The sequence below is a fragment of the Strix aluco genome, chromosome 2, assembly GCF_031877795.1.
Source record: "Strix aluco isolate bStrAlu1 chromosome 2, bStrAlu1.hap1, whole genome shotgun sequence".
NCBI lineage: Eukaryota > Metazoa > Chordata > Aves > Strigiformes > Strigidae > Strix > Strix aluco.
The window spans coordinates 111,457,122-111,482,154 of NC_133932.1; the positions used below are offsets into that span (position 1 = coordinate 111,457,122).

The window sequence follows — 25,033 nt, forward strand, 5'->3', positions numbered from 1 at the left end:
TAGTGAATTTGCCCATCGACATTGAATTTATCACTCCTTCAGTGATAGTTTTGTAGGCAAAAAAAGCTGTCAGCCTTAATCAGTTTGAAGATCGGGCCTAGGTTATTAATAATACGTCTTGCAAATGTTACAGAGCACTAAAGTAGCTTGCTCGTTGAAAAATACTAGTTTCCTGTCTCCCTCTAATATTTTTTTTAATTTCATGACATTTGAGCACTCCAGTTAGTTCAGAGTGTGCAGAGTATTTGCAAAAGGACAACTGAAGTAATTTATTACAAATCTTAGACTGTAGGGAAACTGGTGGTTGGAATACACAAGGACTTTTGAACAGTGGTCTTGACCCACAGAGTGGTAGTCCTGATTTTCATCACCAACCTGCGACATCTGTTTCTCTGAGAAGTTCTTAATTGCTTGATTTTTGGCGACTGGTTGCCCTTCTGAAATGGTACCTCTTGAGATCACAGTTGGAACAAACAGTTTAATGGGGCTGAACAGTCTAGAAGGTAGACCGGACTCAAATAGCACCTGAATATAACATGAGAAAAAGTAGAAAGCTTATGTGTTTGTCCTCTTTTTCCAGTAGCTCAATTTTGTCTCCTCATTTTCAGAGTTCGTACTGAATTTGAAGTAGCGCTTTTAAATGTTTGCATATTGCTAGCAGTTGGTTTCATAAGTGGCATTTCCATGGTGTATAAAAGCCTAACTTATAAACTAGGTATTATGGCATGGCAAGAGCGTTAGCGGTAAAATTAACATGTGAACATAGCACAGTTTCATTAAAATATTCTTCCCAACCTGGAAGGCAGTCCTCTGTAAGTGCCGTGTATAGAATGTGAAGTCTCAAAGTGAGGTCCCTTAAAATGTGTCAGTTTCTTAAACTTTTTCTTTTCTCTTGTTCATCCCTTAGGTTGAACTTCAAGATGTCCTTTGGGAGAGATATGGAGCTGGAGCATTTTGACGAGCGTGATAAAGCGCAGCGATATGGCAGAGGGTCCCGGGTAAATGGTTTGCCCAGCCCTACTCACAGTGCCCACTGCAGCTTTTACCGAACCCGTACTCTACAGACCCTGAGTTCTGAGAAAAAAGCCAAGAAAGTTCGTTTCTATCGTAATGGAGACCGGTATTTCAAAGGGATTGTATATGCCATCTCCCCTGACCGATTTAGATCCTTTGAAGCTCTCCTGGCTGATCTGACCCGAACTCTGTCTGACAATGTGAATCTGCCCCAGGGAGTGAGAACAATCTACACGATTGATGGCTCCAAGAAGATTTCCTCATTGGACCAGCTAGTGGAAGGTCAGCAGTAAGATTTGGAAGTGTAAATTTATGTTTGAGTCAGTGTTTGTTTGTCTAATCTGTTAAGTCTTCTGCAAATAGGTAATGGTATTGTTGTTCTTATTGATAAAGAAAGGATCTTCGATGGTATAACTAGAATTGTGAATATCTTAAATTGTGCCATGAAATGTTGTTGCCTTGCTACTTATTTCCCTCTTGTTGAAAGTGTCTGACCTTCCCCTTATCTGTTAACCTAGCGTTGATAGTCCTAGATCTCAAAGATCACATCTGCTGCTTTTGAACTTGCGTATTTAAAAATGTCAGTGAGTTAAACTCAACAAGGTCCCTGGTGCTGATGAAACCTACATGAAATTCAGTTCTGATTTTTTTTTTTTTTTAAAGTCTCTTGGTACCTCTAGTGAAGAGTTCCAATTCTTCCCTACAAGTAAATATGGCTTAAGTAAAATATTCGCCTCTCATGGAGTGACATAAATGTAGGCAGTCTGTTAAAAGAGTAATGTTGTAGCCATGGTCAGCTGGGGTAGACTGTAAACTTTTCTCCCATGTAGCATTTCCCTTTTCCTCTTCCTCAGTCCATTGGCATCCTTATGTTGTTTTTAGATAGGGCTCGTGTACCTGTAGCATAATGCATTACCAGTGATTTGGTCAGAACTGGCAGGTCTTGGTCACCGGCAAACATTGGAGATGCCAGTCACTAATTTGCCCATCAACACTGAATTTATCACTCCTTCAGTGGTAGTTTTGTTGGCAAAAGAGGCTGTCAGTGTTAATCAATTTGAATATTAGACCTAGGATATACTAATATCTTTTACAAATTTTACAAATCGCTAAAGTAGCTTTTCCAACATAAAGTGCTTCTGGTTTGCAGTGGGTTTCTTTTTGTGTGTGTAGGCAGTAGTTCCTAGTATGAAACGTCAGAATGTATAAGGTCTGAAAGCTTTAATTAGCACATGGCCATAAATGAGGCTGATTTTTATCTGTAAAGTTTAAATGCAGGTGTTTGACTGTACTCAAAGGAAATAAAGGTAGAAAAATTTTTTCATCATGCTTCCATCCTGCCCCTGGCCCCAGTGTGCCATGGGCAAACCTGGAAAGCATGGATCTATAGCCACTGGATAGCCAGTTTAGAATTGTAACAGAGATTGTAATTCCTTTATGATTTCCATTTTTAGAACCGGGTGAGAGAACTTGCAGTATCAATACGTAATGAGATGATCAGAAGGCTAATGTGGGGAGAGAAGAAAAGGGTAGTGTTGAATAAGGCTCCAGAAAGGGGAGCACATCTTGCATAGCAGCTGTTCAGCCACTGTTGAGTTGTCTCCTTTAGGTGTCATAGCAGAAGAAAGCTTTTTAAGGGGAAGTTTTGAGAAGAGGATGTTCTTGATTATCCTCCTTGCATAAAAAGGAGAGTAGGACACAACACGAAGATGCTCAAAAAGAAAATTGAAGTGGTGGAATTGTCCATGTAAGGGTTTTGGGGGTTAGGACTGTAGGTTTAGTGAAATGAAAAGGAAACTGGTCTTAAGATCAATGTTATGAATTCCAGGCAGAGTTAGAACTGTATTTGTCAGGACAGTATTTAATTGGTGGAGAAAATCAATTTCTGGAAGGAAAGGCCAATATTAATCAACATCTGTTTAAAAGCAGTGTTTGTGCATTTTCTTCTCAGTAGTTGTATAAATAATTGTGCTTATTTGATTGGTATGCTCATCAAGAAGCAAGTATCATTGATGTTAATGTTGATTTGCACAGTCTTTTGCTGCCAGTCAGAACCAGCTTTTGAAAAGAAAGAACTGAATGCAGAAATAAATTCAGCAACCTATAAGATAGGGTGGGTTTTTTTTTTTTGCAACCTAGGGAAGAATAATACCAGTTATAAATCAGTCAGTCAAAATGAATGACAGTACAAGAGCATAAATTTATTTTAAAGAAGGGATTTGGGAATTCTTTTAGTTCTGTGGGACTTTATTCCTTACCTTTTCAATGAACACATTCTCCCTTCCTGTGTATAGTTCAAGTTGGACAGTCTTATTTTCTTGTGCCATTAACACTGTGGGATTTACAGAAGTCAGTCTTTGTGTGCAAGTAGAGAGCTACATCCTTGTTTCGCCTGAAAGAGGGCTTCTGTCTATTTGTACAAGGTGGGTTATTTTGTTCTGTTTCCCTCATAGAGCTTCACTGTAGAGTACAGGTTCATATATTGTTAGCTCAGGGATGGTTTTTATATAAGACCCTTCCACTCCACAGTACAAATTTATTAGAGTTTGGCTAGTCTGGTACAGCATTAATTAGCTTGAAGCTGTGCTTTGTGTTTAAATAGCTGGAAAATCACTTCATTTTTGCCTCTTGCCAAATGACATTTGTGCTCGAACTATTGAAATATGAAGCATTGCTTTCTTTGTGGTGAGACTATTCCTTTACTTTATGAATTCATTTAATGAGATTGGTATGAATTGAAATCGTTTTTTTAAATCTCTTTTTTTTGGGGGGGGGGGGGGGGGGCGTGTCATTGATTTTAGTGTTTATGTTGTAAGGTAAAAGTGCAAGACTTTGATTTGGTGGTGGTTTTTTGCCTTTATGCCTGTGAGGAAGTTAGTGTACTCTTACCTTCCCACATGGCATGTGAAGACAGAGAAGCAACTAGCTCCTGGGGAAAACAAGACAGCAGCCACTGTCTTTCATCCCACAGCTAAATACATAGAACTGCATGAAAGATAGTCCCAAAGGAAAAAGATTGTAAAGGAGCTGTTTTGCTTCAGTAATATTTAGTTTATCATAAAGTTCAGAGTTGGCATGGCTCTGTGCTGGTGCTGTAGATTATTTTGAGGTGCATGGACACATCTTCCCTTTATTTGAAACTAGTGGCTTCCCTAGTTTTTTGTTGTGGTCTTTTTGTTTGTTTGGTGGGGGTTTTTTGGTGGGGTTTTTTTTGTTGTTGTTTGTTTAGTGTTTTTTTTTTTTTAAGACTTGGGGCATTGAGATTTGTTGGAATTTGATAACAAGGGGTATATACTGTTGTAAAAAGTTTCACATGCTCTACAACTTCTCCTGTCACCTTAGATGAAGGAAAGAATGCAGTGGATTCAGGTTACCTTCTTTTTTGTCAGCCCTGATGTTCAGGACCCTCTTACTTTTGAAGAATGGTTTCCATATGTGACAGGACTTTATTTCCTAGGGATGACATGTAATCAAAGCACATAGAAACAATAAAAATGAAGTTGCTATTAAGGCTAAATTGTCTAGCTGTAAACAAAGTCTCAGGAAAGGACTAAATGCCATTTGCTTTTCCAAAAGTGTACCATATTTAAAGCTGAAGGCAGAGGTCAACTAATGGGTTTTACCCCCAAAATTACCACTGAACACTGTAATAAGAACAGTAGTAGATTGGAATAAGCAGGATAACTCTATTTCAGAGTATTATTTACAGTTTTTACTCATGGGGTCCTGTTATGTGGAGCAAAGACCACAGAATCAATCCATAGCCAGAACTGCATCCCTTTCTCATTAATTTTTGTTATAATATTACCTCAGAGTCTTGGATATTAATCAGAATCAATTGTTTTAGGTTTCCATGTTACCTACCACAAAAGATGAACCCTGCAGCAGAGAACTGGCAGTCAATGACAAACCAAAAACCCCAAACCACAAGGCTGAGAGAATACTGGAAAACAATATTGTCACATGTCAATATTGGGTGCACTGCCAAACTATTGTAGAGACTTGTATGCATGCGTGCACATTTTGTGTAAGCATAATGAGAAAAATGGGAATAATCTGAAAAAGAAAAATTAATGTTTCTCAGAGGTTATCTTGGAGCTGCAATCCTCATTGAAGGATCAGTTTGAAAGAGCACAGATATATCAGTTTTAAAATCTGGGAGTAACTGGTTAATAACTTGGGAGATCTGGACCTCATTCCAGTAGCAGAGATGGTGGGTCACATGAGGACTGCGAGAAGGCTCTTGCAAGTCTTGGAGACTGGCAGTTTGTTTTATGCAGCAGAGAAACTGCCTGCCAGTGGAGGGTTTGAAAGGCAGTGTCTCCTTGCTAAAGTGGTGGGCTGTGACAGAGTTTTTGACTTTTTTTTTTTGTATGTGGGTCTTTCTACTCCCACCGTCACCTCATTCTTCTTATCTCAGCTTTTCCCTCTCCTACCTGCTACTACTGCTGCCTCCTTGACTGCCACCCGTTCCAGTGGTGCTGGTGAGAAGCCTAGCCAGGCCAGACTGTAGGAGCTGATTGATGTGGTTTCTGATGCGCTCTGGAGATAATGCTCTTTCTTCTAAGTCATGCCTGTCTCAGCAGCTGGGAATTAATGGGCTGGAAAGATTCATATGCATATGTAATATATCAAAATAATAATAGTAAAGTATCTGTTTAAATGTTTGTAGAGCTGGATCTATGTGGACATTTGTTTATAGGATTGAATTTACAGTGGATATTTACCATGGACTTGATCCAGCGCTATCAAAGTTAGTGAAACTTGGATTGGATCCTGTGGCAGAAATGCCTGCAATCCTTACATTGTTTAATAAACAAACAGCTGAATAATCCTGTTGGATAAAATGGTACAAGGTTGTTCTGGCACTGTTTATTTGATTATTTTATTTCATGACTTTGAGAAGATTCATCCATTAGCCAGTTGATTCACTTTGTCTTCCTTAACAACTCTTGGAAGGTCCCATGGTTTTTTATTCTAGGCGCTTTCCAGTTATTTTTTTTTTTTAAGCATGTACAATGCCTATCTTTCTTGTAGCAAGACTGAGGAAATTCATGGGGGCAGAGGGGAGGAAGTATGTCTTTATTTTTTCATTTGGCTTTTGATGAGGGGGAAAAAATAGAATTTTTAGTCTGAACTGAGCAGAAAGAAGTCCTTTAAAAGGTCTGAGGTGATCTTATCTAAGGTTTCTGGTGCATCTGATTGCTAGGTGAACATGAGTAGGTCATATTTATTTTCTGTAGGTGCTCCATCTCTTTTGCACTGTTGCATTTTTTCAGACACTGCAGAAAGACAAGGCAGCAGTAGTGTAGTTTAAGTAGGTTATTGCTCTATTAACTAACACATTTGGGAACTATCAGGTAGTAACTTATTTGGTTCAGGTCATCTTCCTTTTGCAATCTGCTCTGCATGGTGAGGGATAGTCAGAATTCTCTGTCCTTTCCCCTGAAAGATTGCTCTTCTGCCTTTTGTATGTGGAAGTGAAGAAGGGCAGGTTTGCCTGTTGCACAGGGTACTGGGGGTGCCAGTTCTGCCCCTGTTCTCTTCATCTGTTTCTTACCCCGTCCATTGGGGGAAATGGGACTGCAGCAAGTGCTGTGCTAAACACCGTCATCACCGAAGTGTGCAAGTACTGTGGTTCCTCCATCTCTGGTGGGCTTGTAGATCAACTTTTCCTCTCCTAGTACATACTCTACTGCAAGGAATCAACAGTTTTCAATGAATTGGCTGTCCTGCTGCTTCCACAAAGAAGGGTTGGTTGTTCCCTTTCTGCTTGCATGATTCAAACAGGTTCTCTATTCCTTCTTCAGGGTTTTCACCTAAGACCAGCTGGCTTCTTTATGAAGCCATTTTAGGCCAAGTCGCTTTTAGTACAGAAGAGAAATGCAAGTAATTCCCTTCAAGAGATAACGCCTTGATCATGCTTGTAGTGAGAATATCAGCAAGCTGAATGTAACAAGCTAACTGCTAATGTCAATATGCCAAAGAGGGAATCAACACTTGCATCAGGAAAGCTCCAGTACTTGGAGGCAGTGATTCAATGTCTCCTTAGCAGCCACCTTGTACACAGATATTATTTTTTAAATTATATTTTTAATACACGAAGCATGTCATGAAATTCTGTTGTGACCTATAAGAACTATCCTTCAGTGTTACATGGCTCTAGTGGTTCAGCCGCATTGAATTTTGACTGAGGTGTAATTGCAGGTAGTAGGTTTTTGTCTTTTTTTTAGCATAAACCATGTTTTGGGATCTGCCCTTCTACATGATTAGCTTTCTGACTAGCTTCTCAATGCTAAGATTTATTTCAATTGTTCCACATGGAATTTCCTGAAGTGTTGTGCACTTACACAACTTAAATTGTAGGATTACTAGTTCGAAACTGGCAAACAAGCATTGTGTATCTTCTTTTTTTTTTTTTTTTTTGTTGAACATTTAGTGCTGTGCATTTCATTTGCACTGTTGCTGTGAAGAAGTAGGAGGGCTGTCAGGAAAGGGATTCTTTCTAAGGTTTTCGTAATTACTTTTTTCCTAGATGTCAGATATCCCAAAGCAGCTGCATGTCCCCCTTTTCTTTTTCTAATGGCTATTGATACTGTAATCAAGAGTCAAAATTTCATTAGTGACAGCTGACTGCACTGTGAAATGCTTGCTCCCCTCTCTTGGGGACCTTTGGTCAAATAGACACTTTAAAGGCTGTCTTTCCTATGCTTTTGTTTAATCCAGTTAGCTCCAAAGATTCCTTCTTCAACACATATGTTCTGTTACAAATCTAGTGTTTGGAGATTGTTACTTTCTTCCTCCAGCTGCCAGTTAATCAAAGCCGATGTTTGTGGGCTGTATTTGTGCTTAGGCCTGACCCACAGTAAGAGCTGATGGTGCGCACTGGGATTACCCCAGACGTGTATTTTCCTGGTGCTTTGGAATTGGGAAAACCAACTTGTTGCTGGTATTGCCTGTCTGCAGATCACAGCTTCTCTCTCCCCTCAGGTACAAGTCTTGGGGGTGAGGCTGTTGTCTGCGAGGGAAGTTGTTAAAAATAAAAAGAAGAAAATTGTGTTGTCACCTAATAGTTTTGTTGAGGAAGCAATGGTTTAGGGAGAAGGTGGATTTTATTGACTAGTAAGTCATGCCACTTGTGAAACTTCTTTGCAGTCTTCTCTCCTTAAGGTAACAGCACAAAGGAAAAGAGGATGAAAATCTAGGTGAAGGCTTTTTGTCCTTTTCTTTGAGACTTCCTCTGCGTACAAACACCATGGGCACTAAAGAATTAGGCTAGACATCGAAATTTCTGGCTGCTGTCAGGGTGGGTCCCATGTTCAGGAAACTTAAGCTTGTATTTGAGCGATGTAAGATACTTTTAGGACATAGGGGTTTTGTCCATTCACAGAATCACAGAATCAGAATCACAGAATCAGAATCAACTAGGTTGGAAAGGACCTTGAAGATCATCTAGTCCAACCATTAACCTAGCACTGCCAGTTCCCATCTACACCATATCTTTCAGCGCTATATCGACCCTACTCTTAAACACCTCCAGGGATGGGGACTCCACCACCTCCCTGGGCAATCCATTCCACTGCCTAATAACCCGTTCTGTAAAGAAATACTTCCTGACATCTAGTCTAAACCTTCTCTGGCGCAACTTGAGGCCGTTGCCTCTTGTCCTATCACTTGTTACTTGGTTAAAGAGACTCATCCCCAGCTCTCTGCAACCTCCTTTCAGGTAGTTGTAGAGGGCGATGAGGTCTCCCCTCAGCCTCCTCTTCTCCAGACTAAACAACCCCAGTTCCCTCAGCCGCTCCTCATACGACATGTGCTCAAGACCCTTCATCAGCTTCGTTGCCCTTCTCTGGACACGCTCGAGTAATTCAATGTCCTTTTTGTAGTGAGGGGCCCGAAACTGAACACAGTAATCGAGGTGCGGCCTTTGTTCTTACAGGCTTTTTGTTCTTACAGGCCTGGCCCTTAGGACCACCATGAATGAGAACTGCAGTCCGTGGCTAACATCCCTGAAGGTTTATAAGCCCCAGCAGTTTGCTTGAAGTATAAACAGTCTTAAATAACAGCATTATGGGAGAGCTGTCTGTATTTCTGTTTTTCTATATAAAATAGCTCTTACTAAAGGTATTTAATTAATCTTAGGTGACCTTGGATACTCTTACCTCCAAGATATTCTGTAGCTAAATATGAGCCTCTTCAATGAGAAAAAAATATATCTTGGTGTGAATACTTTACTAATGTAATATAGTACTATTGGAAATGAAGAAAGGGAAAAAAGTCTCATGTTAAAGCAATCCTATAACTTCAGTGGTTGTCTTGGTCTTTTTTTAGGATCATTTACACAAAATTAGTTTTGTAATGTAGCACTGACATGTGCTCTTAGATGCTACGAGGAACCCAGCTGACCTTTAAATATAGCTGATATTAAAAATCATGTGGAATGCTATCCTTTCAAGAAGGGGAACCAAAAGAGTTCTTAATAAACTAAACGTAAATCTTCTGGGTACAACATGTATGGCCATTTATTTATGCACCTACCCTTTGAGAAGTAAGTTTTAATATGAAAGCTTTTTAAAAATAAATGTTATTTCATGCAATGAAACTGAACAGTTTCTCTGATAGCTTTGAACCTGAAAATCTGATTTTTATTCCCCCCCCCCCCCCCCCCCCAGTTGTTATTGGATTTTAAGTCTTACAGCAAACACAAGTGGAGACAAGAATAATTTAAAATAAAATTATAAAAGAGACTTCTGTAAAGTATTTTATAGAACAGGTATTTATTGTATTGAATGCAGTCCTATTCATAGTAGGATCTTTTTTTTCCTCATTTTATTAATGTTTTTTAAAACTTGTTAATTTTATGGAGTGGTGTGGGTGCATTCTGACCTTGCAGTAATTGAGTAGCTAGTGCTAAAATATTGGACAGGGACATGGATAAAAGAGAGTACATACTGTTTGATCACTCTTGGATCATTACTGTGGCTAAGCCTTTCTGTTCTGATGTCACCCTATATATATATCTCTCTCATATATATACAGTGGATAAAAGGAAGAGCTTACCTTTGTCTCTTGTAAGGTTGATGTAAGTGTTCCATCTTAGATTCTTAACACTTCAGATGTTGCTGCAAAGTGCAGGTTAACTTGAATTTAAATGACGACTAGTAAGCATTGGAATGTCTTACTTCATCTCCCACTCTGTATTTTGTTCTGCTTTAAAAGAATGATTAAAAAAGAAAAAGGAAAACCAAAAATCTTTTTATGGTTCTTGCTTGATCTTATGCTGTCATTGCATTTATCTTTTCTGCTCAGTGGTCCATCTTCACATGGTGCTCTGAATTCTTTGTCTTCTTTGGAGTCTTTCCGCTGCCTTTCTGGTAATCATGGTACAGTGTGTTACTGTCTCACCTTTGGATCATCATGCCAACAGACTTGAACCTCTGTTGCATCCAGGGCCTCGTGTCCCAGCAGATCTCCCCCCATTACTAACTGTGGTAACTCTGTATCTGCCAGCATTCCTTGTGTGCTGTATTGTCTGTGGAGTTGCATTGGGTGCCCCAAAACCTTAAAATTTGTGTCCAGAAGTAAAATTTAAATACTGCTTTTTCTTTTAATAATTGAATTGTGAGTCCTCTTTCCTTCGGGTAGGGATCATTAGGAAAATCTTTAGTTCTTATGTGCTTTTTGGCATAGGAGGTACATCACTGAGATTTGCTTTGTTTTTATTTTAATACCTTGGGCAAAACTGCTAACATGAAGGCCTCTATGCTGTTAGCATACACTGAACTACTGAACCCAGAAGAATTAAAACATCTCAGATGTTTCTGTGCTATTGTTCAGGATAGGATTTTGCATTATTTGTAATGGAGTTTAACTGCAGGCTGCCAGAAGGTGTGGTCTTGCTGGATCTAGTATTGTTTTCCTTGGGTTTTTTTTTGCAGCCAGAGGGTGAACCAGATCAGCTTGTTGTAAAGTTAGTATTGTCTTTGTTATGTTCAGTCAGATCACCGAGCTGATCCAATTCACCCAGTGCGACTGGCAGTACAGTCACTCAGTCAAGCTCAAGGGAGAGGTTGGGAGCATCCAAGCAGGTGCCCCTTTCACAGCAGCCTGCAGCTGGACCCAATTAAGGTGTTAATCAACAGGGATGTGCTGATGTTTTCTGTCTATCTTCTAGTGCCCCAGAAATTGTGTGTGTGTGTGGTATTTGCAAAAATATTTTATTGTAGATAATGCTCCCATAGAAATATGAGCTATAATCCACTTTTTAAAGTATGGTAAATTTGTTGTGAGGAGAACTCTCTAATTATTATTCTTTGCCTTCCTTTCCCCCCTGTATTATATATTGAGTCAGTAGAATAATACATCGAGATTCTTTGCCTATACATATCCTGGGTTTATACTACTTAAAGCTTTAAACAACCAAATGTTAACAAATCTCCTGTGACACTTTCATCCACCTTTTACAGAAAGTTATTTGTAACCTATAGTTTTTGATAACAGTTTATATTATTTCCTCGGAAGTGTTTGGGGCCTGCTCTTTCGTTAGGAGTGGGCCATTTAAGCATAAAGGCTGGGGGACTATTGGGATGATGTGCTGGGACTGGACAGCTGATTAGTTATGAACACTACTTACTGACAGCAGCAATCCCCACTGCAGATGGTGTTTTCTGAAAAGAAAATTGCTGCTTTCAAGGATTTTGTAACAGCATTTTCTGAACAGTTAGCTGATGAGTGATCTTTAAAAGATATTTTATAGTCTGTAGCATCTGAGAAGGGAAGAGATCAATACTGTATACACTGTAGATCAAGAACGATAAGAATAATGTTTAATAATTTGAGAAGGATTTGATTTAATATTTTTCTGGTTTTGTGGTGTGTTTTTTTCTTCCCTCTCCAATCTGACTTGCTGGTCTGGAATTTTTGTTTCTGCAGGGGAAAGCTACGTATGTGGTTCCATAGAACCCTTCAAGAAACTGGAGTACACGAAGAATGTAAACCCAAACTGGTCAGTGAATGTTAAGACAACTTCTACTTCTCGTTCAGTGCCGTCTCTTGCCACTGCTAAAGGAGGTACTCCAGATGCAAAAGAGAATAAGGATTTCATTAGGCCTAAACTAGTCACTATCATCAGGAGCGGAGTGAAACCACGGAAAGCAGTCCGGATTCTGCTCAACAAGAAGACAGCACATTCATTTGAACAGGTTCTTACTGATATAACTGATGCCATCAAGCTGGATTCAGGGGTGGTTAAACGCTTATACACACTAGATGGAAAACAGGTAAGAATTTTCATGATGCTCATTCTCATCATGAAGAAAATACAGTTTTCCAAAAGGAAAAGAATTGTACATTAGTAAAAAATTACTTTTTTCTAGAACATAGAACCAGGCCTTCCACTACTTACAGTGTACTTAAGATCTGTGAGCAGTTCAGGAACATATAATGAAGCATTAGTTGGCCTCAGTGACGGTCTTGTCATTTATGATAAATAATAACTCTAAATCTGTCAGTCGAAAGTGTGGTGTGGTTTTGGCTTTGCAGGCTGGAAACATAGGATGAAGGATGTCATTTTAAAGAAGCTCATTCTGTTAACTTGTTTCAGCTTTTTCTTGCAGCAGTTTTATGAATCATTGTACTTGCCTTTCCATGAACTTTAAGAACAGTGAGGACACATTCCACCATGATAAATGCAGGCCTGATGCTGTCCAGAGTGACCAAATGATGAATCTTACTGCAGCTAGAATGGACTATGAAGAAGGTGCAAGCTTACAAAATGAGTGAGCTTTTTCCCTTTTGCAGGAAAACAGGTAGGGTTATGTGTGGTGCCCACATTTATTGAGGAGTCTCTTGCAGGTTACGTGTTACTTCTTCTATGAAATAACTTCAAGCGGTGTCTCTTTTTTGCTGACTTATTAAATTGCAGTAGGGTGAGATTTTTGAGAGGCTTCTTATTGAACATGGGGATGGAGGGACAGGAAAAAATATTACAGAGTAATCCTACTTCTTTTTTGTCTTTCACTTTATTTGTAATTTATCTACGGACATATATTAATTATAGCAAAACTGGAGAAGCTGTTAACCTGGTGAAGGGCAAGACTAATTTCAGCATGACCTTAGACTAATTTCAGCATGATTTAGAGCAATGGTGACTCTAGAGAAATAGGCAGATACTTGCATTTAGAGATGTAACTTATTAAATCAAAGAAATGATAGAGGTATAAAATGTGGGTAGAAAGATAAGTGAGAAGCTTCTCCCTGAGAAGCTAGAGGCTGCTTGAGACCAAGATATCTCTGCTGTAATATAGCTGTGTTTTACAGATTCTAGGCTCAATGAATCACAGGTATACAACTAACAGTGTAGCTATCAGCAGATGCTGCAAACTATGCTTGATACAGGTAAATACTCAGCTAGATCTGGTGGTGATCCTAACATGGTCTGCAGTTACTGGGGTTAATATGCAGGCATAGCTCAGGGAACAGCTACAGCAGCACCCTCTGATCTCAGAGAGGGCTGGTTAATGGACAGGCTGCTTATTCAGAGCACTGGTTCAAGTCAGGGCCAAGTCTGGCTTGACCAGAGGTCCATTCCATCTTCTGTTTTGTATTAGTAACTTCTGACACCAGACACAGACAGTAGTTCAGTTCCTGATGACTGCATACATGCCTGTAATGATCTCATTACTGTGACTTCGTTGGGAACTTTGACCTGGAGCAAAAATGTGCATGTGAAGTTCTTTTTGCCTGCAGCAAAGGTAAAGTGTGTGTCTGGGGAAACTCTCATTTCCTGTCCTCCTTACCTTGCCTCATACTCCAGAGAGCACTAAGGCTACTAAATTTGAGGAAAGAGTTGGGATTTTAAAGCTGCAGAGATCAGTGGTGGTCTCTGCTGTGACCTTGACAGAAAATCTTGAGTGACTATTCCAGTTCCTGCAAACACTCAATAAAAAGGGATGCATATCTGTTTTGTATTGTATATGTAAATAAACTTGTGGTTTAAGTATGAAGAAGTGCAGCCTGGAAGGATGCCAATGTGGACTGTCTCCTGGATAACGTGCTCACTTTTTTTATATTCCAAAGTCCCCTTTAATGGTTGTGCATAAAATGGAAAAATACCTTTACACCTGTTTTAGAGCTCTAATTGCTAGAAGTAAATAGTACTATCCTACTACTGGGGGAAAAGGGAGGACCAGGTTTTCTTGGCCCTGAATCAGTGGTGTACTGGGATATTTGTTACCTACCTTGTAGCCTGAAACCCTTGTGTCTAAAGGCTTTTCTAGGAGACTGGTATCTCCACACTCCTTCCTTTTTTGGCTATGCAGTAAAAACTGCATAGCTCACTGCCTGACCCTACTGGTAAGGACAGGTTTTGAGGGAAGGTGTGTGTGTGTCCTTCCAGTGAAATGGAGACTTTGCTCACTGCACGTACAAAGCAGCTTTGCTGGCAGAAAGGGAAATGAACGATCCTGCGCTCAGCAGGAGTAGCCTGTTGCTCACCCCTGTGCAGGGAAGTCATTGATTTCCTGTGCTGCTAGACAATTGCTGCTCCATTTTTTCTCTGCCAAAAGCCTGATCTCCCAGATGGCGTTTGGGGCACGATGATGGATTTCTTTATTGCTAAACTCAAGCTGTGAGTGATTACTAGGAGGAAATCCATGGTAAATCCAAAATTTTTCCAGCAGTGTTTATAGTTGGGAATTTCTACTGTGAGTCCTGCTGCAGCTTTGAAGGTTCTGGTAAAGCCTATGTTCAGTGGCTAAATCTAACAAATCTGTGATTAAATCTTTCATCACTAACTTAAAAAAGCAATAAAATCTTGAAGCTCTGAGCCAAGAAAAGTAATTTACTGTAAGGATAAAAGAATAAAGCTCTCCTAGGATTATTCTTTGGGAATGCAGCTTGGAGAAAGGCTATTCTGTACAGTCATCTCTTGTGAGTTATTTTATGAGGCCAACAATGGTCAATTTTTGCTATGGATGGACATGAGTCCCATGTGCAAGTGGGCAGTGAGGTATGTGTACTGTTGTTGGGTATTATCATTAGATGCCTCAGGCTAATAAAAAGAAAGTAGTAGGAGTCAGAGTCTTAACTGGGCATCCAAGTTACGTGGTTGTCTCATACTGACCCTACACATTGAGGAATTGAACTTAAATGCTCTCCCTCCAGCAGCTTGGTTAGTTGTGAAGTTTTGATTTGTGTCTCTAAAAGATGTTAATAAATATAATGTTCAGTTAAAAGGAATGTAAATGATGGCCTATAAAATTTGATGACAATGTAAAGAGCTTGTCTTGATGAGAGAGGTAGTGCTTGAACAATCAGTACCTGAGGAAAGTTATGATTACTAGGGAGAAAGCTCTTCCATGCCATCCAGTTGCTTCCCCCATCACAAAAATTCCTTCTTGGTTTTGGAAAATTCAGGATTTTTTGGTGCTCATGATGCTTTTTGGGTGTTCCTTAGAACTTGAGAGAGCTTGATTAAGCAAGTGTGTTGTAGTAGCCATTTCAATTTTTTAATGCTGGAATAGCAGAAGAAAGGGGGGGGAAAAGCCCAAACAAAACCCCAACAAAAAAAACCACAAAAACCACCAAGAAAACAACCTTCAAGAAAGCAAACCCCAACAAAATTAACCAATTTTGTCTCATTGGGTCAGTGGCAGTTCAGGGACTGATACTTGATGTTTTCTAGTATTGAGTAGGTATTTACTTTGGATTTCATGCATTCAATTCAGTTTTCTTAAAATGTGTTTCTCCGTATTACAGAGTGACTAGTGGTTTATTTGCATTTCCTTATAACTTGTCCAAACCTGTATTTTGGCTACGAGGTTTCTGAAAGTTTATAATTTAATTTGTGCTAGAGGGGGGACAATATACAACTGCAATCTGGTTGTATAGCTTATCAGTGGCCTGTGTTTAGTGTACTCTTGCAGTTCAATTATTAATGATTCCTCAAAGCAGGATAGGTTTCGTACCGTGTCTGGCATAGTATATTTTTATGGATATACTTATTTTTTCTACTGGTACAAGGAACTGATGGTGTTTAGAGGAAGAGATGGAGTCACTGTCCTGTAACATACTCATGTATTTGAAGATGGTGGGACTCTCAGAAGTGTTTAACAGTCTTATGAGCTCAGGCCAAAATTAAAATCTTTCCAGGGGGAGGTCTTGAGGTGTTTTCCTTGCCAACTTTGCTGTGTTAAGAAAATAGATTGAGTAGGTTTAATGGCTGCCTGTAGGAATATGTATCATGAGGGCATGCTCTTACTGTATTTATCTTTTTTTTTTTAGATTAAAAGGTTGTTTAAGTGCGTGAAAAGATAGTGTTTATGTTGACCCTTAATATTATCATGTACTTGTGCAGAGAAGGAACACCTCATAGCTAAAAATATCTCTTGCTTTACTGTAGCTGCACCGTTGCAGTTTGGTTTTTAACCTTCACTTAACAGAAGGTGTCATTTTTAGTTTGATGTGCATTAAAATATGGTTTTGTAAAAGACAGTGTGCGGACACACAATGCAAACATTAAGGATACAAGCCGCCCATGGAGATAGAGCCTGGTTGCTGTGTTGCAAGCTTACTTCTCTGGTTTCTGTTTACTTGGTGCACTTCTAAAATGACACCAATGACTAAAATGGGAGAAAACTAATGAAGGTCACACATAACAGCTAAATTGTGAAACAGTGTCATTTTTAGAAGTATTATGTGTGCATTTGTACAGGGTATTTACAGTTTGCATGTTTAGACAAAGACTAAAATTTGGACAAAGTGCTTTGTTACCTTGTAAGTCCTCCATTAGCTTTTGGTAGAACAAACATCTGGTTTATAATGGGACCTACTTATTTGAACATGTGGTTTGTTTAGCTTAGCAAGATGCAATCATGCAAATTATTTTTCAGTTTATGCATTATGCTGTTGATTTGACTCCAGAGAGATAAGTTGTCAGTGACAGAGATACCAGTCACTATCTGATTTTTTTTTAATTTTATTTTATAAATATGTTATTACAAATCAAGTTACCTTTACAAATACGAAATACAGCTACTATTACTTAGACATACCTTACAGAAGTGTGTGTGAGAGGTGTAGGATGTCTCAATAACCTTGCTTTAAGCCATTGAAATAGCTATTAAAAAAACTGGCTGCAAGGATAGGGAACATCATAGTGCTGAAAAGCTTGAAGCTTCCTCATTGAGTATAATTGGGGTTTTTTTAATTGGAACCCCACTTTAAAGGGCGTGTCTTATGTGATACAAACAAACTCCCTTTTCTGTGGACTCCTCTCTGTGAAGGCACCTAATATCTTAAGTTTTAAGAAAGTACTCTCAAGAAAAAGAAGGCAACGGTTTGCACCTACGCCTAAACTGAGCATGTGCTCTTTTTATTGTTTTGTTCTTAACAACTGGAAAACATTTGATAATAATGTCTGTATTCTACAGTAAATTCTTGGCAAAATCTACCCTTTTGTAGGATGGATTAAAGATCTCAAATGTCTTTCTCTAGACCTGGATTGTCCTTGGTACAGAAAAGCCTACATAAAGCAAGGTAGGTATCATTCACGAAAAGACATTCTCTATTGAGCATTTGTGTAGCGTATGTTATACAACAATCTAGACAGAATGAATGTTAAACAAAATAAAATTTACGTGCAGCAAGTGACTCGTTTTGTGTGTGCTCTGTAATTTTGATTCACATCAGCATTTGTAATCAGTTCCATTCTTAATATAGAAGGTGCATTTAATTTTAAGGGTGACTGTACATGTTCTTTTTATTTGTTCTTCAGTTGTAGTAACAATCCACTCGAGATGTATGCAACTTAAAATTATTCCTAGTTTGAAAAATGTGGACAATAAAGTGCTATTTTATCTTCTGTATGACCTCTCTTGAGTGCAGTAACTTTAACTTCTCTCTTTTGTTGAAGGCTTTGGAGCTCGCTGCCAGCCCCAGGCACGCAGGGGTGGTGTTGCTCGAGCAGAGGACCATGGTGAATTCTCTGAGAGATGTAGCTGTGCAGATACTGACTAATTGGGAGCAAACACTAAGTAAAATGGCTTCTGCAGCTCAGGCAAGCATTTTAACAGGGAAGCAACAGCTAAGGAGACTTATGCTTATGTTTTTGAGGTGGTACTTTAATACTGTGTTACCACCTGGGGACCTGCAACCCATTGTGCTTACATGGTACAAGCTGTTTCTTCCTAAGGGGCTTCTAATGTGAATGCTTGATGGTCACACCCCTCAGAAAATTCCCTAGCTGCTTAATTTTAGACATGAAGTTTAGTGCCCTTTCTGGAAGATGCTGACAGACCAGCACACTCTGTAGCTGTGAAACACTCGCCAAGAACAAAGAGTGTCTCCAGCTTTTAGTGCACCTCACTTTGCTTCCTTCCTGCCTGCAGTACATTTAATCAAAAACTTTTTTCTTCCTCTGGAAGATGTATCATTTCTGGCTTTGGTGTTTTGAAACTGATTTTGGGAAAGGACTTAAAAGATGAGGATTTTTTCTCAATGCTGGGGAAAGGGCCCCTTTTTGAAGATAAAATAGACTGGAAAAAAAATCAGTGCCTGTAAATTGGCTGTCTCAGCAGGTGGTGATGAGCTCTGGGGGTCTTGGAAGATTCTTATGATTCCTGTTGAGAGAAGTGGCCTTCTACTACAAATTAGACTGTACTTTGAATTATTTTGAACCAGATTTTTATGCTTTTATTAAAGACATCCTAAGGTAGACAGTTTGCTGGCAATTGGTATTATCCTGGTGTTAGAGGAGGTGATAGGTCCTTGAACCCTTGTGACTCTGGGTACACTGTTTTGATGTCATGTTACGACATTGACTAACAATTTTAATTGTTACTTGAATAAAGTTCTGTAAAGGAGTGAACAGAAGCCCATTCCTAATTGAAAGCAGTGTGTTCATTCATTTGTCTAGGGTCGGTTCCTATTAAGCTTGAGACTAACTGTGTTGCTCTGTCTCTAAAAGGTCTCTGACAATAGGAGTTTCCAGGGTTGCTAACTGGCATCCCTTAGGAACTGTAGGCTGACTTTGAAAATTAAGAAGAGAAGATGCCATCTTCTCTTCTGTGACCTTTAGATTGGCTTTCATGCTGTGCAAAACAAAAGCTGTTATTAATTGAGTAAGACTGAAAACTTGCGCATCTGCTTCAGTATGCTTTAAGTATCATATAAGTTGATCTTAATGTCTTATAAGGATATCTAGCTACTCATTAGAGAGTTTATGTATAGTCAGAAGCCTTTTTTTTAAGGAAGAGTAATTTCCAAATCTTAAAAGATGGAGTATCATATTGTGTAAGTGTGAGGAAGGGTGTCTTAGTGGTAAGGAGATGGTGTGGTCATTCACAACGATCAGTTACTATAATAAATGTCCTTTTCCTCTACATCTGAACTTTGTTTCATTGCTTTAAATGCTCAATATACCTAAGAAGAGCCTCTCATCCATTTAAGTTCTGATTTGTGTATTGCTGACTAGTGGGGGCAAGAGGAAAGAAAATGGAAACATCCCCAACTGTATAGTCTTGTTGGGGGTGGCTTTGTGTGTGTCTTTTTTCCTTATTTGTTTGGCAAAAGAAGACTTGGAAAAATGCTTTCAGATTTCTCTGATGATGCTGTACGATTGTTTTGTGGAGACAGGCATGAGGTTATTGGTGATCATTGAAAAGAGTTTCCACTGCTCAGTAACACGCAGTCCTCAGGACCAGATAGGTTCTCTGTCAACAGCTGAAATCTTTTTGTGATGCTTTCAAATAGTGGTCATCCTAAACTTACTGTGTTCTGCTCCTCCATCCTGTTAAGATACTGCATTTCATGACTTTCACGGAACAAGCTCAGCTCAATAGTTTGAGAGTTTGACAGTGCACACTGTAAAGTCTTCATGTTCACTGGGACAATTTTATTTTTATTCTCTGAAACTGTTATTGTTAGTAATATATTTTTCATTGGCATAAGTAAGTGGTGTGTGTGTATTTCCTTTTTCTGAAGTGGTATGATGTAATAAGACTAAAAAGGATAATGAATCTTGGGTTTGCTGGGTTGTTTCCCGTTCCTTCCAAAACTAGTTGTTACAAAAGGTTGAAGATTTTCCAGCCGTTTAGCAGAATTCTAAGCATCATCAAAAGAGAGAACATTTTCCTCTCATATTTTTTTCTTGCAGCACGTGTTTTTGCTAAGAAATTAAATTATACTATTCATAGGAAAAATTCTTAATACCGCATGCAGCTTATTAGAGTTTAAATATTTGCTTTTTAATGTAAGCATTTTAGTATAATTCTATTCTTGGATTGTTGGGCCTTGAATTTTTGCACAAACACTTGGAAAATCCTCACAATCTCTCTTTCGAAAAAGTTGAATTGATAAACTAAAGGCTGATAACTTTTTAATCAAACTCAAGTTTGAACAGCTACCTGACACTTAGTGCAAGTATGTCCTTGAATACTCACTCTTTCCACTTACTTGTCTCTTCAACACCTTTTTGCCAGGCTGTTGTGCAGAAGAAAATTCTTCTGTGAATGATGAATTTTGAGAGGGCAAACTACATAAATATTCTGTCACTAGATGTGTTTTTCTGGGAAATCTAATCCTTTCATTTTTCTTCAAGTTTTTAGGAACCAAGATCTTTAAAACCACAAAACATAATTCATACTGGCAAAATAGTCCTGAAATTACTGATGGTGGAGGAGATGGTAGTGACAGCCCAATTTTGTACCTTGTTTTACTAATTAAGCTATTATGAACCCAGTTTCTTTTCTGAAACTGCAGTTAACTGTGAAGCATCTTAACTTCTTTTCAATACTTTCCAGCTTCTCAAGCCATGCATTTTACTGTCCCTTATAGAGAATGGCAAGAAACACAAATGTCTTTGGATATTCTACCTATTTGGTCTGGAATTGCCTCTCATGATTCTTTTTCTGTAGAAAGTGAGTCTAGGGCAATGACATACTTCTCAGGTGCTCATCAATTTAATCAAGATGAATCCAGGTCTCTATCTTTAGAAGGATTCTTTCTTAAATGAACCCTGCTGTGTATAGAAGTTGGAGATGCAATTCTGTTTCCTTGCTCTGTGTGTCTGACGATTTCTGCTGTGAATTTCAGTAGAGGTGGGACTGAGACTTAGAGGATCTTCAGGGACAACAATATTAAATACTATTAAATCAGTGATGTACAATGTATTCTGCCTCTTTCCCCCTCCATTCCTCTTTAAGCTTGAAACTAATTTGTTCAATCCTGTAGGAAGTACTGACTTAATCTCTTCTGAATCTATGTCCCCAATAATGTGTGGCAGTTCATGGGGGGAGAATGTCCAGACTCAATCAGATTTAGGAACTAATGCAATTGCTAGTAAGCTAAAATGTTTCCATTGTACTGAATGAAGCCAGTAGTACTCTGAAAATGGCTTTATTTACAAAAATAAACCAAACTCTTTGAGGCTGTTTTCTTGATGGTACTGGTTAATGGTATGCGAAAAGGTGTATATCACTTATAGTTTGTTCTTAAATTTTATTAAGTACTTTCTGTTACGTTTTCCCCCAAAAAACTTTTGAAGTAGGTCAGACCACCTGCTACAAGGAGGTGTTTTTGCCTGAGAAGGCAGCTAAGGAGGGAATCGAGGTTCTTCCATAGGATTGAATTCTTGAAGTCATAGACAGAAGAGCAAAGAAGTCTCTGGGGACTTGAGGCATGCAAGACAGAATATGGCACTTCACACATAAATAAAATTTACACATAAATGCAAATGAGTGTGAAATTATCAGAGGGAAGTGAGTTAAAATTCAGAAAGCCAGACAGAAGACTGTAGTATGCTCACACTGGAACCAGCAAAGCATTATAGGTTTGGAATTCAGAGTTGGATGTTACTGAAAATAAAACTCCTGTTAAGTAGTTAAGGCTGATTGCCTCTCCCAAATCAGTTGTTCTGGTGGATTTGGTTTTCCATTAAATGTTGGATCTCAGAAACTTCTTTTATTTAAAACTCCTGAGTTTTAATAGCTTAAAACCATAAGAGACATTTACTCATTGAGTGAAATCTCAGTTTGAACTGCTTTTAATTATCTTTTTGGCTTGGTTTAAGCAATGATTTTCTCAAAGCAGCCAGGCAGTAGGGGAAGATTGGGGGCATCTTGTGGAATAGCCAGGGCAGAGTGCCTTTGATTAAAAATGAGGGAAGGCAGAAGTTGCCTGAAATGCACATGCTGACTTTTTAAATAGAAAAATGTTTACTGTTCAAAATACCTTCACCTGCCTTTCCTTGCAGCCAGGTTATGTGTCTGTTTTGCATTAATTTGAATTGCAAACTGCAGCTGCTGCTATATATCATGCATCCAAAAGCTAAACCTTTGACACTTTCTTTATTCTAGTTGTCCCTGAAGTATCCCGCTGTCTCATGTTCCCTTTCTTGATTGCTTATATGCCTCTGAATCATTTGTCTGTTTCTGAAGGTTTTCTAGGAGACTCCTTCATTTTCTTTGAGTTTTTAACTACTTTTCTTGTGTATTTCGGTATTACCTCCTTTTTTGATTTCTAGTCGCAACTCCTGTTCATTTAAAATCTAGCAAATTCTGACAAATGGTGTTTTCTGTGGAGCTTGTTCTGTGTGTGAAATGGTCTCCTGAGCACATCTAGACTCCATAGTCCAGCTCTTTTTGGTTCTGTTTGTATATCTTGTATGCTATAAGCATATCAAGATTTCTTTCACCTTCTGCTGTTTCTCCATGTATGAAATCTGTGTTTGCAACTTACACCCACACAAAATCTGAGTTAAAGCTAATGCAATATATGGAGTCTTTAAGTGGCATACTTACATGCTCCCTGGAGAGGAAATAACTTTGAGAAGGAGGTGAGTGTAACACGCGTGTGTTGTGGGAAATGATTCTGGCACACTAGACACTGATAATGAGAAACCCTGTGTTCACATGAGAATAAACTCATGCATGCTATAATTCTGTCTTGGTGCTTAAGAATAAAAAGGTTAAAAATATAGAAGTTCATGATCATAAAAAAGTCCATATATGACATTGTTCATTCTGATACAGAGTAGTTCATTTTCTGTCAACTTCTTACTATAGCTACATGAGCATGAATAGGGTCTGGTAGCAGAGTTTATAGCTGAGCATTTGGGTTTAGGGTGAGAGGACCTGGAATATAAAAAGGCACCCTATTATTTCCTGTTGTCTGAGTAGTCCATATTGCTATCTGAAATGCTATTGCACTTCTTTTATTCTTACTGCTTAAAAATACCTCCTGTGCTCTAGCACATTCAGTTTTCTATACGTTTGTGAAACAGAAGGTGACTTATAGGTCTTAAAGAAAAAAATTGTATTTGGATGTTTCAGTTTCTAAACCAGAACACATCTGTTCTGGGGCAGATTGAGGAGCATTGCAAATACTCTGGAGGAATCTGTTTAAATAGTGTGATCTTGATGAATTGGGAACACGGACTGCAATCAGTGTAAAATTTAATAAGGTAAATATGAAGCAGTTAATGTAGGAAAGAATAATCAAATGGCCTATCAGAACTAGAGGAACAGAAACCAGATGAGAGTGCCGTAAGCATGACGTGAAGGTTTTTAACAGAAGGAGTGTTGAACATTTCATTGCTTGAGATGGTGGAAAAACCTATGTGTGTAGGAGAATGGGACATAGAAGTAGTAAGTGTTTAGTGGTTGTGTAATAGGATCTTTGTGAAAACAGTTGTTGACATTGCTTTTTTTCATCAGGGATAGGCATAGATAATTTCTGTACCTTATGTAAAGACAATTGGACTAATACTAGCATTGACTGCTCTCAATAGGGTGAGCAAAGGTTGAGAGAGACATAGTATCTAAAGGGATGAAATAGGAAGAACAGGGCTATTCTAACTGGCTGAGAAGCAGCAACATTGATACTTGAGCTTTTTACTTTTTTAGTTAAATTTAGCAACAAATAAATTTGAGATGAACATTCAGTATCTGTAGTATGGAGATGCCAAGCAACTAGGTAAAGTCTGTCTGAGGCTCCTTTTCTATAACACAAGTTTGAAAGGAAGTAAAACCTTTATAGTCATGTATAAGTGTTCCATTAGTTAATAAAATGTCTGACATTTTCAGTTAAAGTATTTCTCAAAATGAATACATTTACCTAATAACTTCTGTTTTTGACAAAAACCTATTCAGTTGAATGTTTTTTTTAATTGGACAATTTCATTAAGACATGAGCAAGAAATAATGCCATGAAACTAAAATTAGTTTTAAAACATTTGCTAAATTTTAAATGTGAGACCAAAGGAGCAAATGGGTAAAGATGTATAGGAGTCATTAGGAGATGAATAGTATTTGCAGGAATAACACCTTCCTGAAAAATGCTTTCAACTGAACTTATATTGCAGCTTTATTTAAATCTTGTTTAAGCAGCAGTATCTTAATGAGAGGTCCTTGTATACAGCCTGCTGTGTTTTATACTTTGGTTGTTTGCGGGGGGAGGGAGGTGATGAGAATGAAAGGATGAGACTTTTCTTTCTCTGGCAAGTCTTCAATGACACTGTAGGAGGAGTAGCTTTTAAATGTGGCATCCCTGTAAAAAATGAACCCTTCTATCTGCAGATGGAGGAGGGCTGTCCTAGAAAAGAAAATTAAGCTCTGGTTTCTCTTGTGCTGAGTCCAAGTGAATGCCAGTCATCTCTCACAGCATACAGTAGGAACTGCTCTCTTAAATGTTACAGAAGGAAGGGGGAGAGGAACAACTGAATGTCACATTGTAACTCTGTAGGAAGAGGAAAGCTTTAACAGTGCTTCTTCTCTTATAGGCAAATAATCAGAAGGATCACTGAAATAAGAGGCGGATGCTCTGAAAAAATGACCTATATTGTGACTATACTGATTGAAGCTCTTTACCACTGCCTCCAGCTCCTCCCCTGGGTATGGGAGGCCCTCTCTTGCCTTTAGTTTCAAACTGTGGCATCTTGTCCTGCTGCAGCATTGAAACAGGAATGTTATGATATTATGTGGTGATCAAGCTTACTTTTTTTTTTCTTTTTTTTAAACAG

The 25,033-nt window shown here is 38.6% G+C and overlaps 1 protein-coding gene across 3 annotated transcripts in view; it reads left to right on the plus strand.

The window, feature by feature from the left end:
* DCLK1 (doublecortin like kinase 1) overlaps window positions 1-25,033 on the plus strand; it is a 257,889-nt gene that overhangs the window by 2,656 nt on the left and 230,200 nt on the right. For all 3 annotated transcript variants that reach the window (XM_074815837.1, XM_074815834.1, XM_074815833.1), the window contains exons 2-3: window positions 908-1,296; window positions 11,950-12,296. In XM_074815837.1, the coding sequence (XP_074671938.1) occupies window positions 921-1,296; window positions 11,950-12,296 (723 nt within the window). In that variant the 5' untranslated portion in view covers window positions 908-920. The remainder of the gene's footprint in view (window positions 1-907; window positions 1,297-11,949; window positions 12,297-25,033) is intronic.